Source organism: Plectropomus leopardus, chromosome 10, assembly GCF_008729295.1.
Source record: "Plectropomus leopardus isolate mb chromosome 10, YSFRI_Pleo_2.0, whole genome shotgun sequence".
Taxonomy (NCBI): domain Eukaryota; kingdom Metazoa; phylum Chordata; class Actinopteri; order Perciformes; family Serranidae; genus Plectropomus; species Plectropomus leopardus.
The window spans coordinates 31,302,283-31,324,860 of NC_056472.1; the positions used below are offsets into that span (position 1 = coordinate 31,302,283).

The 22,578-nt window shown below is 43.2% G+C and overlaps 1 protein-coding gene across 1 annotated transcript; it reads left to right on the forward strand.

Moving 5' to 3' along the window:
• The first annotated feature begins 2,036 nt into the window (after positions 1-2,036).
• Positions 2,037-21,193, forward strand: si:dkey-91i10.2 (uncharacterized protein LOC555224 homolog). The gene is given in 7 exon segments (XM_042494050.1): positions 2,037-2,948; positions 2,950-3,533; positions 11,982-12,177; positions 13,515-13,710; positions 17,308-17,900; positions 18,685-18,830; positions 20,143-21,193. Coding segments are annotated over 7 exon segments (3,462 nt in total). The 3' UTR covers positions 20,978-21,193.
• Positions 21,194-22,578: the final 1,385 nt, after the last annotated feature.

The window sequence follows — 22,578 nt, forward strand, 5'->3', positions numbered from 1 at the left end:
AAGAATTCATATGCTTAAGTTTTACACTAATGTCTAACAGGACATAAAGATGAAGTTCTGACATTTTATATCCAGGAGGTCAAAGGTCAACTCTGACATAATGTTCTGCACAAAGACTTTTATGGACGTTATTCACCATCATGTCTCATAAACAGAAGGGAGACGTTTGGTCAGATAGTAAATTGGTGACACTAATCACAGACATGGATGTGAACTGTAACTTTATCTTGACTGGTGCACCGTGACTGTAGTCTTTTCATGTAATTTGTAGAAAAACTGAAGTTTCTCTGCACGAATTTCCAGTTTTAGTCCTCAGTGTTTCACTTCGGATCTGCACACGAACGTCCTTGGTTTTTGTTTTGGGTCATTTAATAAACAACAAATGAGATTTGAGGGAACCCGCCTGTGCTCGTTCCGTTGCAGGTTGCTGATTAACTGTGATGGCAAACATGCGAGGAATGGATATTTATCTATTACTGCAGAGCTGCAGAGAAGCGCTGTGGCGGCCTGTTCGTGCTTTGGCATCAGGGAGCGTTTGAGTCTAAAGATGATTTGCGTTTTATTATTCACCTAATGCATCGCGGATGAGCCCTCTGAGTCCCTGTTTCATAATCGCAGTCATAATCACAGCCGTAACGCCGCGCTGCAGACTGTGATGTAGACAGAATATGAGACAGGGATGATGGGCGTTGGGGTTGGGCAGTCGACACGCTATTTGTGCTCATTACAGAGAGAGAAGGAGCTGCAGTGCACCCAGCACCGTCTTGCCGGCTCTCTCGGCTCTCTCGGCTCCTGGCTGATCTACAACTGCTGTCTGATTAGTCAGAAGGAGAGAGCAGAGCCGGCCGCCAGCGGACAGCCGAGCAGTTATCTTCATTACTGTCCCCTCAGCTTACTGCTTTCTCTTAGCGTCACGCTCATTTCCTCTCCCATCCTTGTCTCTTTTTACCAACTCTCTGTTTTTTCCCCTCCACCCTGCACTGTCTGTCTCTCTGTATCTGTCTCTCAATCTCATGTTTTAATAGCCTGACAAGCAGGGCAATAATCCCTCTATTATTATTCTTGCTGCAGAAAAAGGAAAAAAAGGAAGCCTGAGGGGGTAGACAGGGAGCCATTTATATAAAATGAATGTGATTATTCTGGTGAAGGGACCACGCTTCAGAAACACTGTCTCTGTGTCCGGAGCTTCAGTTATCCAATATTCCGATATGTGCGTGGAGTCCTCGTGGCTAAAGACAAATCTCTGTCACATGGCCGAGGCCGCTGCACAAAGTCTGGCCTGTGGATTCAGTGATGGAAGTGAAAGAGCTGAGCTGTATCATCAGGCTAAACTCGCACCATTAACTCACAGGGACTGTTTGGTGCTTTTCCTTCTTCATTTTATGATCGTTTTGGCTGTTTTCATGCATATGGCATACATTTTGGCTTATTTTGACTTGCAAAACACAGTTTTTCTTTGTACATTCTGTTTACTGATACACACCGGCACGACAAACACAGTGTGAAAGGAGGCTCAGCTGTTGTCCACATAGATAGATGGATATTTCTTTCGAACATATGAAACAAACAAACAGAAAAGATGAAAAATAAAACAAAATTGCAACAACAAAAATGGATAATAACCTGTACTCAATGAATAGATTCAAATAAGCAGCGAGAAACTGCATCTTACATGTTCGAAAAGGGAGCAGGAGGAAGTATAAACTTATTATTTCTTATCCCTTCTCAGTTTATCTATTAATTCACAAACTTCATCTCTAACAAAATATACATACACTTACATATTTAGACACACACACATATCTATATACTTACATATATACTCTCTGGTCTCATCATCACACTCTCTGTCTCCGTCCCTGCAGGCTGCAGACCTCCGTACCTGCTGTGAGTGTGTCTGAGCGTCGCTCGCTCAGCCCGCCGCCATGCCAGACGTAAAGCCTCCACCACCATGTGACTACCCCTCCACCTCCTCCGCCGCAGCCACCGCCGGCTCTCCTGCTGGCTGCGCCTCCCCCCTCAACCTCATCATAGACATGGAGCCCTGCATCGCCGACCTCCCCCTGTCCCCCGGACCCCTTGTCCTCCTTTCCCCGACACCGGCCTGGCGTCCCTCACTACTCGGGCCTCCAGGGGCCTCCCTTCCCGCTCATGGCCAGGTGTGTAACAGCAGCACCTTGCTCACTAACCTGGGGCTGAGGTACTGCTCTGGCAGGCAGGGCCCTCTCGGGGTGGGGCCGGGTCATGGGGTGGCCCCGGGCCCTTGCAACACAGGAAGCAGCAGGCCTTACAGGAGTATGGAGAACCTGAACTGGAACACTGTGGCAGATTCTGGCCTGTGTGCGTTCAGTGCTGCCCCCTACAGGACAATGGACAGTGAGTTTATTTTATGCTACACCTCCACTAGTCACTGGTATGACGGCCCCCCAGATGGATCCATGGCGGGGGCCCATGGACTTGTACCCAACCAGGAGAGCCTGGCATTTTACCCTCGCCATGGCCTCCCCAGGAAAGACCTCCCACTCTTTCCTCAGTTGCTGTTTCCAGGTGGCGTTGATGAATGGGATGCGAGGAAGGGCCTTAGAGACAAACTCCGCCTACAGAGTGCGAGATCGTCAGTTGAACCTCTTAAGCCCCTCCCACTGCGGCCTCAGATGACCACGGGTGCTGCACCCCTCAAATTTGAGCATCCCGTAAATTCAACAGTTGTTGGCTCCAGGCCGCCATGCACAATGCGCATCACAAGCCCTGAGGAGATCAAACAGGAGGTCCTGAGGCGCTTGCAGCTCCGCCGGCAGAACAGCAGCCCAAACCTGGCTGTCCACAGCTCCCCTTGCAGCCCAAAAGTGGTGAAGGCGTCCTACACAACAGACAACATTGTGGGTAACAATAGTGGATCGGATTCTGCATCGGAGCGCCGCAGACCTCCTGTGGGACGCCTGCATATCCCCGACATTCGAGGAGTTTAAGAGGATGAGGCAGAAGGAAGAAGAACAGAACAAGGAGGCCACAGCGGGTTCTGTGGTGACCGGAGAAACTGAGCTGTCACAAGAAGCAGGAACATCAGACGGTAAGATGCCTCCTTCTGATCAGACTCCTCCTCAGACGAGCTCTAGTGGAGGAAATGGAGAGCACTTGGAGGAGGTGGAGGGAGAAATGAGCCGAGGATCCTCAGAGAGACCTCTCTGTGACACTGTGAGCACCTCAGCTCCCATCTGCACCTCCATCACCAGCACGTACTCTCCCATCCGCACAGGCCCGTCCCCGCGCTCACCCCTGCAGCCGCTGGCCAGCTCGACCCAGGGAGAAAGCCCCCGCCGCTGGGGAGACGACGGGAGCAGCAGGCGTAGGAGGAGCAGTCTGGAACCAGCTGGGTCGGTTCCCTTCCCGCCCTGCAGGGAGAACTGGGACCGGCCCTCCAGCTGCTGCCCGGCGCTCCTTCTGGAGGGGACAGACCTGTCCAGCTACGGAGCCAAGATCTATAAGATGAAGGACGGACTCATCGGCTCGGCGCTGGACCTCATCAAGAAGAGGTGAGTGTGGGAGGGATGAGGTCAAAATGTTAATTATTATCAAAAGTATGCAGATCCTTTACTTTTTCAAAACTAAAAATACCACAAGGTTAAAACACTCGATGGCATGTAAAAGTCCTGCATTCAAAATTTTAGTAAGAGTATATTTTACTGATGGTACTTTGGTACATTTACTTCTGTATGAAAAGTAATAATAATAATAACTTTATCTATAGCACCTAAAGACAGTGTTTACAAAGTGCTTTAACAAAAAAGCAAAGCACAAATGAGATACAAAGACGGCGATACAACAACAGAAAGTCCAAAAGTCAGAATGAACACAAGCAAAACGAAATAAAGATCAGGTTAGGATAAATTTAAAACCAGGGACAAATAACGCAGAATACAAGATGTAAAATGTCACATTACAGAAAGAAATAGACTAAAAACAACAACAACAGAATAAATAAAAGCAGTAAAACCACAAATAAAAGGAAGTGAAATAAATAAAAAATAAAATAAAAATTAAAAATAAATAAAAATAAATTAAAAAGTACTCATTATATCATTTAGTACCATTTCATGGAAAAGCTCAAGCGCAGTACCTCAAAATATACCTGAATATGTGTACTCTCATTAGTACCAAGTCGGTCATTTGACAGTTAAGAGTCATGTCAGTTGTGTCTGCTGGAGAAACACTTTTTATAAATTATTTGAAACATAGCAAAGATATTTCTTTTTTCCAGTTTTTTGTTAGTTGTTGGCTGAAAAATAAACAGCAGTATGATAAATATCTGAAGCTAAAGGCAGGCTTCAACTTTTAGTTCAGCAGAATCTTTGAATGCAGGACCTTTACTTATAGTTGAGTACTTTTACACTGTAATATTGTTGCAGAGAATCTGAATACTTCTGCTATGATCACAGTAGAAGTAGTGAAAATCCTCTATTTGACTCCTCTGAACACAAACCAGGTGCAGTTTGAAAAATGAGAACAAAGCCTCTGATTTCTAATTTCTCAGTTTGTGCTGCACGGTGAGTCCTGAGCATTTTACCAATCAGCATATCGCTGTTAAATCCAGTTAATCTCTTTGATGGGGAAATTAGATCCTGCAGCACACATCATCTGAGCCCTGTAGCAACCTCCAGCAGCAGAGGTGTGTGTGTGTGTGTGTATCACTGAAATGAGCACGCTTCCACGTGTGCGCTTTGCGGTACCAGACTATGCGTCGGTGTGTACGAGTCCGTCTGTTGAAGCCGGCGTGTGTTGTTGTGTTATCGATTTATCTCAGTTATTGTGATAACAGCTGTCGGAGCTAACAGGGTTGGCGCTGCAGACGAGACTGTGGGCGGGAGGCTGGCGTGGAGCAGGACAGACAGGAGGACTGGCACCGTCCCCACAGACTCGCTGTGTCCCCGTCAGCTGTTGGCTAAATAGATGCAGGCTTCACTCCACTGTGGTTCGTTCTGATCAAGGGCAAACAAGAGGAGGGTGTGTTTTACAGCACTGTGGTGCCACTCGGGTCCAGGCCTCCGTGTACAGTAAATATTAGAGCCTGAACAGAGGAGCTGCTTGATGAGGCCTGCTGGAGAATCAGCTCGGCTCGCCTGCAGGCTGCAGGCTGTGATGGAGTGGAGATACAGTCGGTATCTTTCCCTGCCTGTCAGGACTCTCCACTGTCGCTTCTTTGTCTGCGCTGAGAGGCGATGATGGATGTCTGAGGCATCCCGTCATTTAGGCAGCAGAAAAAAATAACTGCTGTGTGTGTGTCTTTGTGTTTATACAGAACATGTTCAATATGTGAGAGTGCAGCGCTGCAGGCTGCAACTGAAGGTTATTTTTAGGATGAAGTGGAAAAACGCCTGATGTGCTGTCCATGTTTCTAGTAGTTGAGGACACTAAAGGGTTAGCCTGGACCTCTGTTTCCGGGCCTTTAATCATTATTAGGGACTGTTTGTTATTTAAGAGAGGGGAGGCGGTGGTGTAGAAAAGAAGGAAGCAAAAAACTGTAATAATCAAATAATTCTTTAAAGCGCCTGGGATGGATTTATGCTTTTTTTCTTTTTTAAACTTTGGTGATTTTAAGAAAAAAAAAAAAAAAAGGAAACATGACTCCCAAACACATGTGAACACCAAAATAAAAATAGCCCAAATGCCACCATTTATCACAGCCAGAAACTGTAAAAACAGAAGCTATTGTAGGATTTTCAAATTTCTGACAGTCCTTCAACACATCATGGGGGATGAACACTCAGAGAGGCTCAAGGAAAAAAAATGTGACTTTAGGGAGGGTCAAAAGAAAAACCCAGCCACCCCCCTCCTCTTGTAATTAAAAAACAGTCACTTAGGCCTATTTTCATTTAGATTTGGGGCTCTTTGTAAAACATTCGGGGCTGAAGCCTCAGACGCCCAAACCTAACTGCACCACTGCTTTTTTTGACTGAAGCGTTTGTTGCAGATGATGTATTCAAGGACCACTGGAAATGTGAAAATCCAGTGATAATTTTCATTTTTCATCGTGTGATAAAACAATCAAAGCCACCTGTGGGATATGAGGTACTGAAGGTATTTTAAATAATGAAAAAAATGCAGTCACATGATCTTATTCGTCCCTCCCCTGAGCCAAATAAGAAAACATAACTCCCCCTCCAGTAATTAAAAAATCATTTAAAGTGCCTCCCCTCATAAATAACGCACAGTCCTTTGTTTTGCCATCTGCAGGACCACGTTGGCTAAACACTGAAGTATTTTCATGCACTTCACCACAACGTAAAAACAAAAAACCCGATATATTCTCACATTTCCGGAGCTCAAACCAGGGAGCGCTTTGCAATTTACCTGATCAGTAACCTAAATGATTAATTGATTACCAAAATAGTTGATTACTTGTCTTGCCAATCGATTAGCCGACGAATCATTTTGACACTCGTGCAACCCTCTAATCGAGCCCATCGACAGCCGCAGCAGCTCAGCTTTGTTTATCCCCAGCGGATTCATCTTTTATGTTCAAAAAGCACCCATAATGCAACACACCGTGTGCTCCCCCCCGTGATTTAAATTTGACTTGAGGCTCTGTGAATATTTTAATGCTTAGAGATTTATTAATTAAACATGACTGCGTTCTGTGTGATCTCTGCACCCTGAGGTATTTGACTTCCACCAATAACTCTCTTTGTTTAAGAGCATCGTGCAGCCAAACTTGCATACAGAGCAGAATACAGCTCTTCTCGTATTATTACAGTAATATTCAGATTATTACACCTGGGAGGGTTTTATAGAAGTGGAAGCACCAAACCACTACTGCTGAGTTAACCCTTTAAATACCTGGGGCGACATCACTTCTTTGTTTAAACCTTTGAACCTTGAGCAAATTGGCATGATTTCTTTCAAAAACATGGGAAAAAGGGCGATGATTAACTTGGTAAGAAATGTTCCAGAAAATGCAAGAAATTAGTAGATTTGGAAAGTTATTTTTAGAAAGCTAGGGAAAAATGCCATAGAAAAATGTCCAGGGAAAAGAGAAAAAAATAAACGTTTTTAATTATTTATTTATAATCATGTTACACAAAATGGAAGAAATTAATAGATTTAGAAACTTATTTTAAAAGGGGTATATGTCTGGGGGAAAAAGGAAGAAAGCTAGGGAAAAATGTATATGTATAATTTTTATAATTACATAATTCCAATTTTTAGGGGTTCTAATTTTTGGTAAATTATGTCTTTTGTTTTGTCCTCCTATTTTACATGATTTTAAATCAAACCATTTTACTTTGCTTTTAAAGGGTTAATTGTGTGCACATGTCGTGTATAGCATGTGTCCACTACATCTAACATTTTGTATTTATTTGTCTCTATTAGATGCAGACTCATAAATATGTTTGATTGGAGTGATATGCATCAGTGGAAATGACAGCTGGGCTAATTTCAGTGTCACATCGTGTCGTGTTGAGCGGTGATCTATCTCATGCAGTGGTTTCCTGATAAATTAAGCTGCAGGTTATTACTTCCCATGCATCATCCGCGGTGTGACAGCCGGTACTGTGAACGAAAGGCCGTTAATGGCAGTTTGTCCGAGGAAAAACCGATTGGACGCTTCTGAGCCGCAAAACTGCATTAATTATATCCGCCTTTTCGCTCCCTGGCACCAGTTTAATTCGGACATTTGGACACCTCTCATCTGTGCTGAGTTGGCTCTGTTTATGACATGTGTAACACAAAACAAGCGTCCAGGCTTTGCTGTGATATAAAACCTGTGTGTGTTGAAGTGCAAGTGCCACACAGCATCAGAGGGATGTTGACAAATGATTTTTATGACGTCGCCAGGAAGAGCTCAGGAGTTTAACTGGTTTGTGAGGGACGGAGTTCAGGAAACACAGTTATGTAAGATCCGTCTGAATAATCAGACCTCATATTCAGTCGCCATGGGGATATTTGAGGACACATCAAACGGCAGAGGGAACTGTGTATCATGGCAGAGGTTTAGGGAAGGACATACAACTTTCAGCAGCTATATCTAATTTTTATTTGACAACAGTAATTCTTCTTTCATTTTTGGTGATTTTAGGAAACAAATCTTTTTTTTCTTACATTTTTTTCATTGATTTTGTTTTTCTTTAAAAAAAATGTAGTGATTTATTTTTCTTTAAAAAAAAACGGCCATTTTTTCTTTAACAGTTTTTTGTGTGTTTTTTTCTTTAAAATTTTCTTGTGATTTTTGTTCTTTCAGAATTTTACCCGTGGGAACACCAAAATTAAAATAGCCAAAATTACACCATTTATAACAGCCATAAGATGTAAAAACAGAAACTATTATGGCATTTTCAAATTTCTGACGGTCCTTTAACACATCAGGGGGAATGAACCCTGCATGCATTTTCTCCAAATCCCCAAATGACTCCTGAGTGATTTCATGTGGATATTTGACGACGCATCACAGGCCGGAGGGGGCTGCGTATCATGGCAGAGGTTAAAATTTGTACTGGAACAAGGAATTGATTAGTGGAGTACAGTCATTGGTTAATTGATCAAGTCATTTAGTGAGCAATTATGCAAACACTCTCTGGCTCCTGTTTCTCAAATGCAATTGGGTGACTTTGTCTTTTTTATATCTGTGAAAATTCAGTTTTTCTCAAAGAATGAGATGATGTATTTAGCTTTGTCCTGTCTTGCCTGTTCTCACTTGTTTTGTCCTGCTTCACTAAAGAAAAAAATGAAAAAATAAATAAAAAATATAAAATAAAATATAACGAAATTAGAAAAAAAAGTTTGGTCAAAATGCACAGAACAGTTCAAAATTAGATGCTTTAAATAAAACAGTACTCGTTCCATATTTGTGGAAAGGAAGTATAAAAGGATCTCAGGTTCTACCTGGAACCACAAAGAGTTCTCCCATGGGGACAAGCTGAAGAATCATACATGGTTTTAGTTACCGCCGTTATTTCTAAGTGTATACCTTCAGATACCTAGTTTTCTTTCTTTTTCTTCCCACTTTCTGTGCTATTTCTGTCCTCGTGCTGCTGCAACAACTGTATTTCCCTGCTGGGGATCAATAACAGTTTATCTTATCTCATCTTATCTTATGACGGACATTTTTTTTTACTAATTTCCAGCATTTCAAAGACTTAACACTTAATCAGTTAATTAAAAAAGTAGTTAAATGATAAATAATCTCCAATTACAGAGCTATTTATGCAAGGAGATTGGGAAAAGACAAACATATACTGCAGCCACAGTAACAGCGGCAGTTGGTTTACTGCAGACATGAAAAGAAACGAGAGAAGAAAGACAAAAAGTGTTCACAATTCACACAACAATACATTCGAGCTCAGGAGCCAATTTCACCAAATCTCCAGCTTATATATTGCTGCTGTTGGATAAAAACCATGTAACCATGCCACGCTGAACACCATCCCCACCTGCTCCTGAAGCTAACCATCCTCCTCTCCTGTTACATACTCTACTTTGGGAATAAAAAAGTCAATATTTCAGGAGTTTACAGCCCTCTCTTCACTCTGAGAGCCAGACATCATTGAGACTCTATTATGGCTTTTGATCCCGGAGCCCATTAAACCTGCTGAGCCGATAAAGAACCACAAACACATTTAATTTGAGTAAAAAATATAATTATCTCTAAAACTGCTGTAACAACAGTGTTTTTTTTCTTCTTTGTAGCAGTGATATTATATTTCACACTCGTGCCTGCTGGACTGTAAAGCTCAACAAAAATCAATATATTGTATGTAGTTGGTAGTTCCTGTCGTTAATAATAGGTGAAAGCAAAATTTAAAGATGCAGCTAAGTGGCTGATCAATATTACTACATGTATTGTGAAAGGTGTTGCTTGAAATAAGGAAGCTACAGAGAATTATTAACTCTTTTAAGTCTCATTTAACTCATCGTTTTGATTTGATGGAACATTTACTGGTTTTGTAAACCTCAGTTAGATTTACTGACTAAAATCTCACTGAACACAGCATTAGTGCTTTATTTAGAAATAAATAAATAAACAAGAAAATAGCCTGAAAATTGGAATAAAAACAAAAAACAGCTGAAAAAAATAAAAATAAAACTATTTTATTAGTAATAATAATAATATTATTATTATTATTATTATTATTATTATCATTATAGGTTTAAAATATAGTTTTCTGCTTATTTTCCTATTTAAAAATCATTTTATTATTTTGTCTCTCCTTAAAAACACAACAAGCAAATAAAAAAAATTAAATAATTTTCAGGTAATTTTCTTGTCACCTTTTCCTTTTTTTTTTTTTTACTGTGGTGCATCTCTTTCCAAGTTGCTCGGTGCCTGTTGTATTAGTGTTACTGTTTTATGTAGTATTTGAAAGAAATCAACCCCAATGTACTCAGGTTTAAAAATGCAGAGTTTATGAAAGGTGCCTGAATGCTGCACAAGAAAAATGATGTCGATCCAGGTTTCAAAGGGTTAATCCAAAAGGAAATTCTTGTGCTCAAAAATGACAACAACATACGAATACAAATAGCAGAGTAATAAATGTGAAATGCATCAGCAGTAATACTGAAACAAGCACTTAATACAAAACCAGTAATTTAAAATATATTTAGTAAAATAATCAAACTAAAATAGAAAAGAAAGAGATATTAGCATGATATTGAAAAGTAATATTTCACATCATTCTGCTGGATGTTTGACATTACAACTTGACAAACAAAATGATCAAATATGTTTATAATTAGAATAATTCAATTTGTGGACATTTTTTTTTCAAGTAATTTATTCTCTTCTCTCTTTCTTTTTTCTTCTTTCTTTTCACCTTTTACTTTTTTTTTTAAAAAAAAAAAAAAAAAAAAAACAGTTTTCAGTACATATCTTGCCAAGTCGCTCAGTGCCTTTTCTTCACGTTTTCAAAAGAAATCAAACCAACTTGTGTCAGGAGTCAAAGGTCTTAAATGCTTGTGCAAGACGTCTGAACACAGCACAAAAAAACTATCGATCCAGGTTTCAGAGGGTTAAAAGGCACTATTATGTGAGAAGAGCGTGTTGTGGACTTAATCCCCCCCCCCCCATGTGGCCAAAAGAGGCAGTTTTAAGAAAAATTTTTCAACTTATCTGCCTCAAGCTTGCTTAGACTTAATTATTTTTTGGCATTTTCGTGCCTTTTTCTGACACACAGTGGACGGAGAGACTTGACAGGAAATGAGAGTGCAGAGAGAGACGGGGAATGACTTGCAACAAATGTCCCCGGCACGTTGCGGTTCATGGTCAGCGTTTTACTCGGAGGGCGCAGCGCTCGCTCAGACCTCTTGTCTCTGCTGTGTGTTTGTTGTGCGCTTTCACAAATGCATGCATCAGTCCCTGCAGGCGTGCATTTGTGGTTTGTGCTCGGTGGGTGTGTGCATTTCAGTGTGTTGGTGGGGATCACATGTTGGCTGCAAGAATGGATCCACAGTTATCAGACAAAGGAATGAAGAAAAAGTATTATGTCTGCGTGCATGCGTGCGTGTGTGTGTGTGTGTGTGTGTGCAGGCTGTGTCCCTGCGGTCCAGGGGTTCAGGTGTTAATGTTCGTTGATGTGTCTAATTGGAGGATTGGGGAGGGGGGAGAGGAAAGGCATTGATTTGGGTGTTTGGAGAGCAGAAAGATGATGATGGAGGAGGAGGGCGGGTTGCGGGGATGGAGAGGAAGACACAGCAGGAAGCAGAGAGGCATGTGAGAGGGAGGAATGAGGTGGAATGAGTGACAGAGATGCTGTAAGGACACAATAGCTCTGCCAGAATTACAGTTTTAACCCTTTTCTCCCCCTCTTCTGTGCATTTTCTCCCTCCTTTGACTTTTCCTCTTTCCTCATCCACTTCCTCTCTGCCTTCCCCTTCTCCTCCATCTCTTCTCTGCCTCTCCTCGCCTCCTCTTCCTCCCCTCGTCCTTTCCTTTTCACTCCCTCCCCTCTCTCCCCCCCTCCTTACCGCCCGTCTCCTCTCTCCTCCACCAGCTGCAGTGCAGAGATCTCCGCCGAGGCCCCCGTCAGGCTGTCAGGTGACCGGGACGGAGGCTGTGACATCACCGCCCCCTCGACCGACTGTCAGCCCTCCGCCGTTGCCATGGCAACGTCGGCAACGGCCTGCGGAGCCGAGGCTGGCGACGAGACGCCTGCAGGAGGAGGAGGAAGAGAGGAAGCAGGAGAATGCGTAAGGATTTCTTTTTCCATTTTCCCCCTTTTCTATGTCTTAAATGTATTCCGCCCGCCGCCTTTCCGCCGTCGCCTTGCACAGAAACACACAGATCTGTTGGTATTCAAGGATGACTGGGACAAGCAAGGGGACTGCGACACACATGCACATCACTCACACACACTGATGCAGAGGTATTTGTTGAGAGACAGGGACGAGCATGCAGCGCTCCGTCTTCCAGCAGCAGCTCGACGTCTGAGGATGCAGCAAAAAGAGGATTAAGCCCCCCGACGGCAGCTGCCTGCTGGTAACTCAGCGCTTCATTCCTGCTCCCTGCATGGCTCCTCTCTGCTGGCTGCCTGCAGCTTGACACCAGCTGCAGCTAGCATTGTGCTCCTCTCTGCATCTGCAGAACCGAGGAGCTGGGACCGATACGGAGTCACATCTTGCTCGCATGCTGCAAAGCTGTCGGTGGTTTAGGGAGCAGATGTCGAGGTGCTTCTTGCTTTTTCTTATTGTTTCCGGCGTTGAATCCACAGCGGAGCCTGCCTCTGCATTCCCAGGCTGCAATTTGATAATTCAGCGGAACATGAATTATTCTCCTTCATTTTACCTGATTGCATTCGTGCGAGCTGTAGATCATGTTGTTTTCTGGTACAGAGCGATGACAATCTCCCTGCACCTTTCAGTCATGTGTTAGCTGTGAGAGAGCCGTCAACATTTGAGGAGGTATCTTTCATGTAAAGCCAATATCATCATATGCAGTGGATGCGGGTGATACCTCAGGGGCAAGGAGTCGTGTGTCATAGTGATGACCTTTGAACTTTCCACCTTAGGTCAACTCTCAGGGGCTTCGCAGACGCTGAAAGGATTTTAAAAGCCACATGAGGAGTGTCTGTCCGTGCAGGATGCTGCAGTGTATCGGGGAATTCCTCAAAAAAAAAGCCAGGAGATGCTTTGAATTGTCACTCGGGGGACACATCTCTCATCTTCAAGGCTCGGTGGTTTCAAGTTGTGATAAGAGCAGATTTGTGGATGTGTGGCCGTGTTGTGTTTAGACTCCGTTACAGAACTTGGCAGACGATTAGTGCCGCATCTCGGTATGAAATTTGGATTCTTGTCAGAAGCTGGGATCAGAGAGATAACCAAGATTTGTTATGTAATGATGTCATGACAGCGAACATGGTGACATAAAAACTCCTCTCACACACACACACACACACACGGATACACGAGCTGCGATTTCTCTCTTACTGTCATTCTCACCTTATCTCCTCCAAGAGCTTTGTCCTTCTTCATCTGTTGCTATAGCAACGTGACAGTTTGATTGACACACGTGTCCTTCCAACCAGCAGCACACCGGTCTGAGCTGCAGGCGCTCCAGCTCGGACGCAGCCTATGAGCTGGCTGAGACGGTGAGGGCGCAGCGAGAGTGCCGTCTCCGGCCCCACTACAGCGACCCCATGCCAGCCGACGCCTCCAAGCGCAAACAGCTGGAGATGAAGATCGCTGCGGCCGCACGGCTCCACGGCCATCGCCGAGACCGAGACAGAGACCGAGACAGAGACAGTGGTGAGTGCATGATGCATGTGTGACAGCTGTTTATTCTTGTTAGTGTGTTTGGCCTTTTTTGTTAATGTGACCTGTGTGTTAATGTTTGTAATTACACTTCAGTAACTTGTCCAAGGGGCAACATTCAAGCTGCAACAAACCCTAAAATTTGTCATTTTAGAGATAAAAAATGTTTGCAAATCTGGATTCAAATCTACATCAAAACCCAAAAACAGTTATGATGATTGTCTGATGGTTACAAATACTTATAGAAGCTGTGTGTAAGATTTAGGGGGCTTTAGTGGCATCTAGTGGTGAGGATTGCAGATTGTAACCAGCTGAAACTTCTCCCAGTTAGAATTCATTCAGTGTTCATTCTTCAGGAGGTTTTAACCAGGAGCTGAATTATCTGTCTCCTCCTCTCCGAAACAAACAAACCAGGTGATTTAAACCAGTCAAAACACTGTTTGTTTCTCTGATGCTGTTTGGTTCGATGCATACGGGCTGCTAGCCCAGCACCCGCTAATGTGTGCTCACATTTTTTCTCCGAAAATTAAAGATAAGTATGTTATAAGTTAGGAGGTTTTTACTGAAAGCCAAATAATCTGCAGATGTCTCTTCCTATATGTTTTTTTTTCATGTATTAAGTCTTTAAAAAGCAGAAATTCCAGTATTTTCTTCATGCTTAGGTTATTCAAGAAGATATTAACCTTTTAAAACTGAGCAAATTGGCCTGGTTTCTTACGAGAGGACACGAAGGCGGCACTGAGCTACTTCACAAGAAATGAAACCAACATGAGCAAGAAATTAGTAAAAGTTACAAGAAAATCTTTTGAAAAGGAGGAAAAATAAAAATTACTGGAATAAGGGCTAAAGTTATACAAAAATATATCTGTAATATAATTTTAGATATAAAATAAATTTAACATCTTAACATTTGTCCTTAGTTTAAAGAAAACCCAAAAGAACAACAACTTTTCTTATAATTGTCTGTCTCTTTTTCAGGTTGTTTTCATGTCAGCTTTCACACATTTCTGGCAATTTGCAGAACATTTCTTGCCAAGTTGCTAATTTTCTTTCCCCCATCTAAAAGAAACCAAACCATTTAGCTCAGGTTTCAAAGGTTTAATTGCTAATGAAAGGCATCTGAATGCTGCACAAGAAAACTGATGTTTTTCCAGGTTTCAAAGAGTTAAAAGTAGCTAGCACACACGTTTCCATTATTATTTATTCTAACAAGTTGAACACCAACTGCTGTTTTTTAGCTACTTCTATAATCCAGACAAACCTCAACAGAACAGCACCCTTTTTAAGATGTCTTAAGCCTTTTGAGGGGTTGCACAGATATCCTCCTCATGAAAATAAAGACTGCAGACGTACTGGAGGTGTTCCCAGGAACAATTCAGAGCATGAAGCCCTCGTGTCCTCCGTGTGATGTGACTGAACGAGCTCGCAATCCATTACCAGATGAAAATTCATGGAAAAAAAGGTGGTTGCTTACAAGTGGCTTAAAGAGACCACAGAACATCATCACGCTGAGCCGTGTTGTGGTGGCGGCGTTACACCATGTGACTGTGTTTACTTCATCTATAGCCTAACATTAGCTTTTAACTTCTGATGATGGTATTTAGGCATCAAAAATTCCTAAAATTGGTGTTCATTTTTGAAGATTATCTTGCTGAAAAAAGCGTGAAAGTATCATAAACATTTGGTTTCCACGGAGATTGTTTCCTCCAAAATCCAATGGAAAAATCCCATAAGCTTTTTGATAAGGAGACCCGGGTGAAGTTAACCTCTGCGTCGGCCTACAGGAAAACGTCATCCCTGAGACACTTTATTAGAGCAACCCATGCTCACGTTAGGAACAACCGTTAAGAACCGCGGAGAGGATGATTTTCACGCACTCCGAACATAGAGTAGTTTTTGTTAAAAAACAGGCTTTTTGGGTGTCCTTGCCACACTGGCTGCGGGTTTGATTCCAACCTGTTGTCCTTTGCTGCATGTCATCCCTGCTCTCAGTCTTAAGCCGTCTTATATGTAATGAAGGCAATAGTCCAAAAAACCCAAAACAACAGGCTTTGACCCCTGCTTGTCAGGGGGTAATGACTCAATGCGTCCTTTCTGTAATGATAATAATAATGATGATAATAAACTTTATTTGTTTTGCACCTTTCACACTAGAAATGCAGCCCAGCAAAGAAATTACATGCACCATATGCTTCACACGCTTTACATGTGGAGAGCTACGTCCATCCCACTGGACTTTTACTGGACTCTACATCCTCTTTACATCTCCCTCAAATCTTCAGGAGAGATGAATCGTCCTATACTTCATGAATGAACCTCCAGCTCAGCCTCACATTTTAGAATCACTTCTATTTTGAAAAGATTTCGGAAATTAAAAGCTGCTTTTGTTTTGTTTCTCTCATGCAACTTAGTGTCACACTTGTCTCTGAATATTTTGGCCTTTGCACTCGGCCCTCACCTCCTCCACAAATCACACACACGCACGCGCACACACACACACACACACACACACACACACACACACACACACACACACACACACACACAGAGTTCCCCTGCTAATACTGTGCTCTGCCCTGTCAACACAAGCTCTTTGACACTGGCCACAGAATGTCAGTCAATATGCTAATGATGACCCTGCTGCTATCCGAATATTTCGCTTATACGGACTAGAAATATTTTTTCCTCAGTGCCAAAAAAAATCATCATCCAGTGGTGTCATGTTAATACATAATTAAGAGCGCGCCTGTATAATGAACAAGGCGTTTGAATAAAACATTTGAAACTTTGTCTCAGCAGCTCAGCACACACACACACACACACACACACACACACACACACACACACATTCTCTGGCTCTGTTTGAACACACACACATGCACAATAGTATTGACATGCATGTAGACAAAGGTTAAGTCTTTGGCTTGAGGGTTAGGGATCTAATTATTGGAGAAAGATGATATCTGTAATAGTTTCCTTGTTTTGACATGACCAGTAATGACCAGTCCAGATTAAATGGGCGTTCATTAGGGAGGCTTTTAACCCTTTGAATCCTGAACAGATTGGTTTGATTTCTTTTTTAAAAAACATGCAAAAATGCAATGACCAACTTGGCAAGAAATGTGTCACAAATTGCAAGAAATTAGTCAAAGGTGATGAAGAAAATGACCTGAAAATAAGTTTTTAAAAAAGGGGTTGATGATTATTACAAAACTATTTAAAAATTATGGAAAAATGTCCAGAAAACTATATTAATAATCATTATAATAACAAGTTTAAAACTATGTTATAGAAAAACATCTTACATACATATATATGTATCATTATTATTATTATTTTTGTTGCTTATTTTCAAGTAATTTTCTTCACATTTTACTAATTTCTTTCTACATTTTGGGCCATGTGTTGTTAAGTTGCTCATTGCCTTCCTCCCAAGAAATCAAACCAATTTTCCCAGGTCTGAAAGGGTTAATCTGTGTGTGTGTGTGTGTGTGTGTGTGGGTAAAACAAAAACAAATCCATACACATCATGAGCCCTGATGACTCTGACCATCTCCACCTCCCTGTCCCCAGCTCCAGCAGCGATCCGTGGTCGATCAGAGCCCCCTGGTGAGGAGCGCCAGGCGGGTCTGGGCGTGACTCGGTCCGGGCAGCACCGCTGGAGCACCATCAGCAGCCTGAGCGTCGACAGCGGAGTGGTGGGCCTCAGTGATGAGCGGGAGGAGGAGGACAGCGAGCCTCGCCGTTACCGCAGGAACCGGGGAGCTGAGGTGGAACGGGTGGACAGCGGCATTGGCCCGGGTCTGTCCCGCACCTGGAAGAGACCGTCTGCCTCCCTGAGAGCCTGGGAGGCCCAGAGACCCTGTCCAGACTGCGGACTGAGGGACGGGGCCTCCAAGGAGCGAGGGGAGCGCATGTGTGAACGTTGCTCCAAGCTGCGCACGGAGCGCAAGGAAGCCATCCTGGAGTTTCTGAACACGGAGTCGAGCTACGGCGAGGACCTGCGGATCATCAAGGAGGAGTTTTACTGCCCCATGCAGAGCGCCGGGCTGCTGACCGCCGAGCAGCTCACCGTGGTGTTCAGCAACGTTCAGGAGCTCATAGACGTCAACGACCGCTTCACCGAACACCTCCAGGACAGCATCGACCAGGCCTTTGACCAGGTGACCCACTCACACACACACACACACTCACACACACACACACACACACACACACACACACACACACACACACACACACTATTAGGGTTTAAACATGTGGTCAGATTTTTTATGCTCTTAAGCTTTGAGCTGCTGGTGTTACATAAATCACTTCCAGGGTCACATTTATAAACGCATTAGGTGACAAGGTTTCTATGGAGTGCAGCTGCCGACAGTACACAGAGAACAGAATTTTAACAAAAACAAAACATATTATTTACCTCCAAAAGTATCATAAGGCGGGTTTACATTGACCCTCAAATTGCACTAAATGAAAATCAGAAATAAAACTCCAAGGCACTCTCTTAAAACGTTAAAATGCCTTAATTTCTATGGCATGGTCATGATGAACCTGAAAAACATACTCCTACGCTTTTCGGCAAACAAGCCTTCGTGTTACTGCATAATTCCTCAAAAGTTGAGTGGATCATCTGGAATCATCTGGTTTTGAATCCACACTTCCTCTGCGAAATACAGCGTGGGTTCGGGAAACGAAAAAGTTGTCATGTGACAACTTTTGTATGACAATCATACATAAGCACCAAAACCAAGTAGTCCCATTATATTGGAGAGAAGGCAGACATCTCTACGGACGATATCTCCAACACTCGGTAACTCGCACCAAAACAATCTAGACTGATAAATGGCACTACAGGAAAGGGGAAAATGGACTTTTGATTTTGAAGTGAACTGTCCCTTTAATTGCTGTTGACCTGACGTATTCTCTGGTGTGGTTTGACCTCAGGGAGATGAAGATCTGCTCACAGTGTACATCGGAGAGATCTTTCTGGAGTTCGTCAACATGCTGCCGGCCTTCCAGACCTACTGCCTGCAGCAGTCCACCTCGGTCAACATGCTCAACACGCTGGAGAAGGAGAAAGAGCTGCTCAGGTACACACACACACACACTAAAACACTGATTCTTCTTGCTGTTAGTGTGTGTGATGGGGGAGTTACTCTGGGAGCTTTCTCTGGTTCCTGCCACGGCTGTTCTGGATAATTCTTAATGGAAAAGACAGCGGGTTATCACTTATTCACAAGAAGTTCTATTTTGAGAGTATAGCTGCAATGATTCATATTTTTAGACAGAACCACAGCTCACCCTGGAGCCGGGCCGTCCTGTGATTCCCATTAATCAGCGTTTTAAGAGTTTTCCCAAGAAAGTGCGCAGAATCTCTCATTTTATGGCTCTGCGCCGGCGATAGTCGAGGCATTATGTTTTCAGGTTGTCCATTGGTCTGCCTGCCTGTTGTAAATGTGATATCTAATGAATGCCTTGAGGGATTTTCTTCACATTTATCACAAATGCCCATTCGGACTCTAGGATGAATTGATTAGATTTTGGTGGTCATAGGTCCCTGTGAATTTGCCTTCATCTCATGAACATGAACATGATATACCAAGAACAAGTTCAGGGAATTTCTTGAAATTTGGCACAAACCTTCAAATACACTCAAGGATAAATTAATAATATTTTGGCGGTCAAAGGTCAAGGTCACTGGACCTCATCCAGATATTCCAATTTTCTAAAAATTTGGCACAAACGGTCCAGTAGACTCAGGGATGACTTGATAAGATTTTGGTGGTAATAGGTTGAAGGTAAAGGTCACTGTCACCTTGTGTGTCTCATTCTTGTGAAAGCAATATCTCAAGAACATCTTGAGGGGATTTCTTCAAATTTCACACAAACCCTCACTTGGAGTCAACGATGAGCTGTGTGCAATTTGGTATTCACAGGTCAAAGGTTAGGGTCATTGTGACCTTTCATCTATCTCATTCTTGTGAATGCAATATCTGAAGGCCTTGAGGGAAATTTGCCACAAACCTCATAAAACATGATTTTGGCCATTACTCAAGAATTCATACGCCCAAATTTCCCACAGATATCTAATAGGATATATTGAGAGTTCTGACAATTTATATTCAAAAGGTTAAAGGTCAGTGATATCATAACGTTCTGCAAAAACACTTTTCTGGCCATTTTTAACATAATTCAGACGCAGAGGGTGAGACATTTGGTCAGATGCTGAATAATGGCACTAATCTTGAAACTGCTGATTGTAGAGATCTTGTGTGCTGCCGGGCGGAAGATGTGTGTGAAGCATCCACGTTTTCAGACGTGGATGTAAACTGTAATGTGATTGGTGCGCGGAGGCATCTAACCGTGTGGCGGTTAACTTCATTTTCTCTCTCGTCTTCCCAGAATCTTCCTGGATGTTTCCCAGAATGACAACACAGCACTGCGTCGCATGAACTTGCGCTCCTTCCTCATGGCGCCCCTCCAGCGCGTGACTAAATACCCGCTTCTGTTGAGCCGCATCATTAAGGTCACACCCGAATGTCACCCCGACTACTCGCGTCTCCGTGAGGCCAAGAGTCGGGTGGAGTCCCACCTGGAGCACATCAACATGAAAACCAAGCAGGAGGGTAACGGCGTCACCTGGTCCCTGCGCTCGTTCCGCCGCGACAGCCGCAAAAACCGTGAAGTCATCAACATAGAGATGCGAGAGGTTTCGATGAAGACGGTGGGCTGGGCGAGGGAGAACACAAGATTCGTCATGGAGGGACCGCTGCAGTTGTCCCAACCGGCGGATGGTCAGTGGGTGAAGAAGGGCAGCAAAGGCCTCAAGTTCCAGAACGTCCAGAGTCTGTTGATGGTGAGGACACTGCGAGCCGGGGAAGTCCCAGGACAGGACGCGGGGGCGCGGGGGGATCAGGGTGAAGGTGGCGGTGGCGGTGACGGCATTCGAGACGGAGTGCTGGTTCTGATCAAGGACAAGAGCAGTGGGAAGTTCACGGTGCTGAGAGAGCCGATCCGTTTGGGAAACTGCGTGGTGTCGACAGATCCGGAGTGCGAGGACACGTTCGAGGTGCTTGATATTAGGCGGGAGTCTTTCGTTTTCCGCGCGTCGGACAAATCTCGCACCCAGCAGTGGTTTCACCAGATTAAGAGGTACGCTCGAGATTTGGGCACCTGGAGGAAAAGACGCAATGCTTTGCCCAACATCATGATTAACACAAACCAAACCCGCTCGTGAGACTAACCCTCCCGCCTTTGTCCCACTGTAAATAACCTGAATCCTCCTGCAACAAGAAGCATTTCTGAGTGACGCCACTGTTGAAACATCTTAGATTTCAGTCAAAAAAAAAAAATCTTCTCCAAAAGAGAAAAATGCAGCACTTTTTTTTTCTTACAAAGCTGTAAGTGCGCCATAAAATCACGTACAAAGATTTAAGTTGAAAGAAAATCTCGGACAACCAAAAAATCCCGGGCTGTGCTCGTCAGCCTTGATTGTAAAGACTGTTTGCTCTTGCAGAAAGAGAGCTGTGTTTTCAGTAACTAAGGTGTGTTTGATAAAAAGCATGACTGAACATGACTGACTGCAAAAAAGAAAAATTGTAATGTAATTTTTTTTTTTTTTACCAGACTGGGTGTTTGGGGTGTGTTGAGGTGGAGATGTGGTCAAGAGCTTTTTGTTCAGTGGTTTCTGTTTGTCGTCACTGCCCTCTGCTGTCTGTTTGCTGCCCTCTGCTGGCGGCAGAGAAACCTTCACTGCCAGAGATGCAGTTGAGCGAGAGCCTCTCTGACGGGCCGAGCAGACCTCCTGTATCACTGTGTTGAAATCACGCAACAGCAATAATCTCTGCCAGTTCCAGAATAAGTAGCTACTGTACGTGGGTTTGATTTCCCGATTTTCCTGGCGTTCAGGTGTTTCATGTCACAGATTCGACTCAAGTCTCAAATCTGATCGTTTGTCGGCATCAGTAAAGCTTCCCTCCGTAATCCTGACAGAAAGGAACTGGAGTTAAGATGATCTCAGTGCCATGAAAGCAGTTTGTGAGAAGTCTCGTCAGTCTCCTTCAGCTGTTTCCTGTCAACGTCAGGTGAAGCTGAGTTGAGTGTAGAGTTTTTCAACCTTGTGTTGACCTCATATGGCCCCAAAATCTAGATTAAATGTTTGCATTGAACGTTTCTGCAAACCATGAATATGTTACATTTATGTTATTGTGTGGCAGATTCGTTAACACTTACGCTGGTTGGGTGGTTAGGTTTAGGCACAAAAAACACTTTATTACGGTCAGGAAAAGATCATGTTTTGGCCTAAAATGCGCAGTTTTGGTGGCACAGTCAACGCTAGAAATACAGGCGAAGTCACGCTTAAAAACGCCTTCTTTTTGTTGCACAATCATGTCTGGAAATTCAGTGATTTCTTGCTAAAAAGAACTGTTTTTTTCTTTCAGCGAAATACAAACTGATATCTATTTGATCTTTGGGTGGGGCTGAAACAAAATGTCATTTTTATTTTTGATTAAGCCAATTAATCATTACGGGAAAAAAAAATCCCTAAACCTTAAGAAGAGCTCACGAAATGATTTGTTTTGTTCAATCCACAGTCCTAAACCCAAAGTTTTTTAACCCTTTGAAACCTTTATCAACATGAATTTTCTTGTGTTGTGTTCAGATGCGTTTGGCAGCATCAAAACCTTTGAAACCTGAAGAAAATCATATGGTTTTGTTTGAAAACTTGGAGAAAGGCAATGAGCCACTTGGCAAAAGATGGCAAACTGCAATAAATTAGGAAAAGGTGACAAAAAATGATCTGAAATCAGTTGGGGGGTTTTTTTTAAAGAGAGAGAG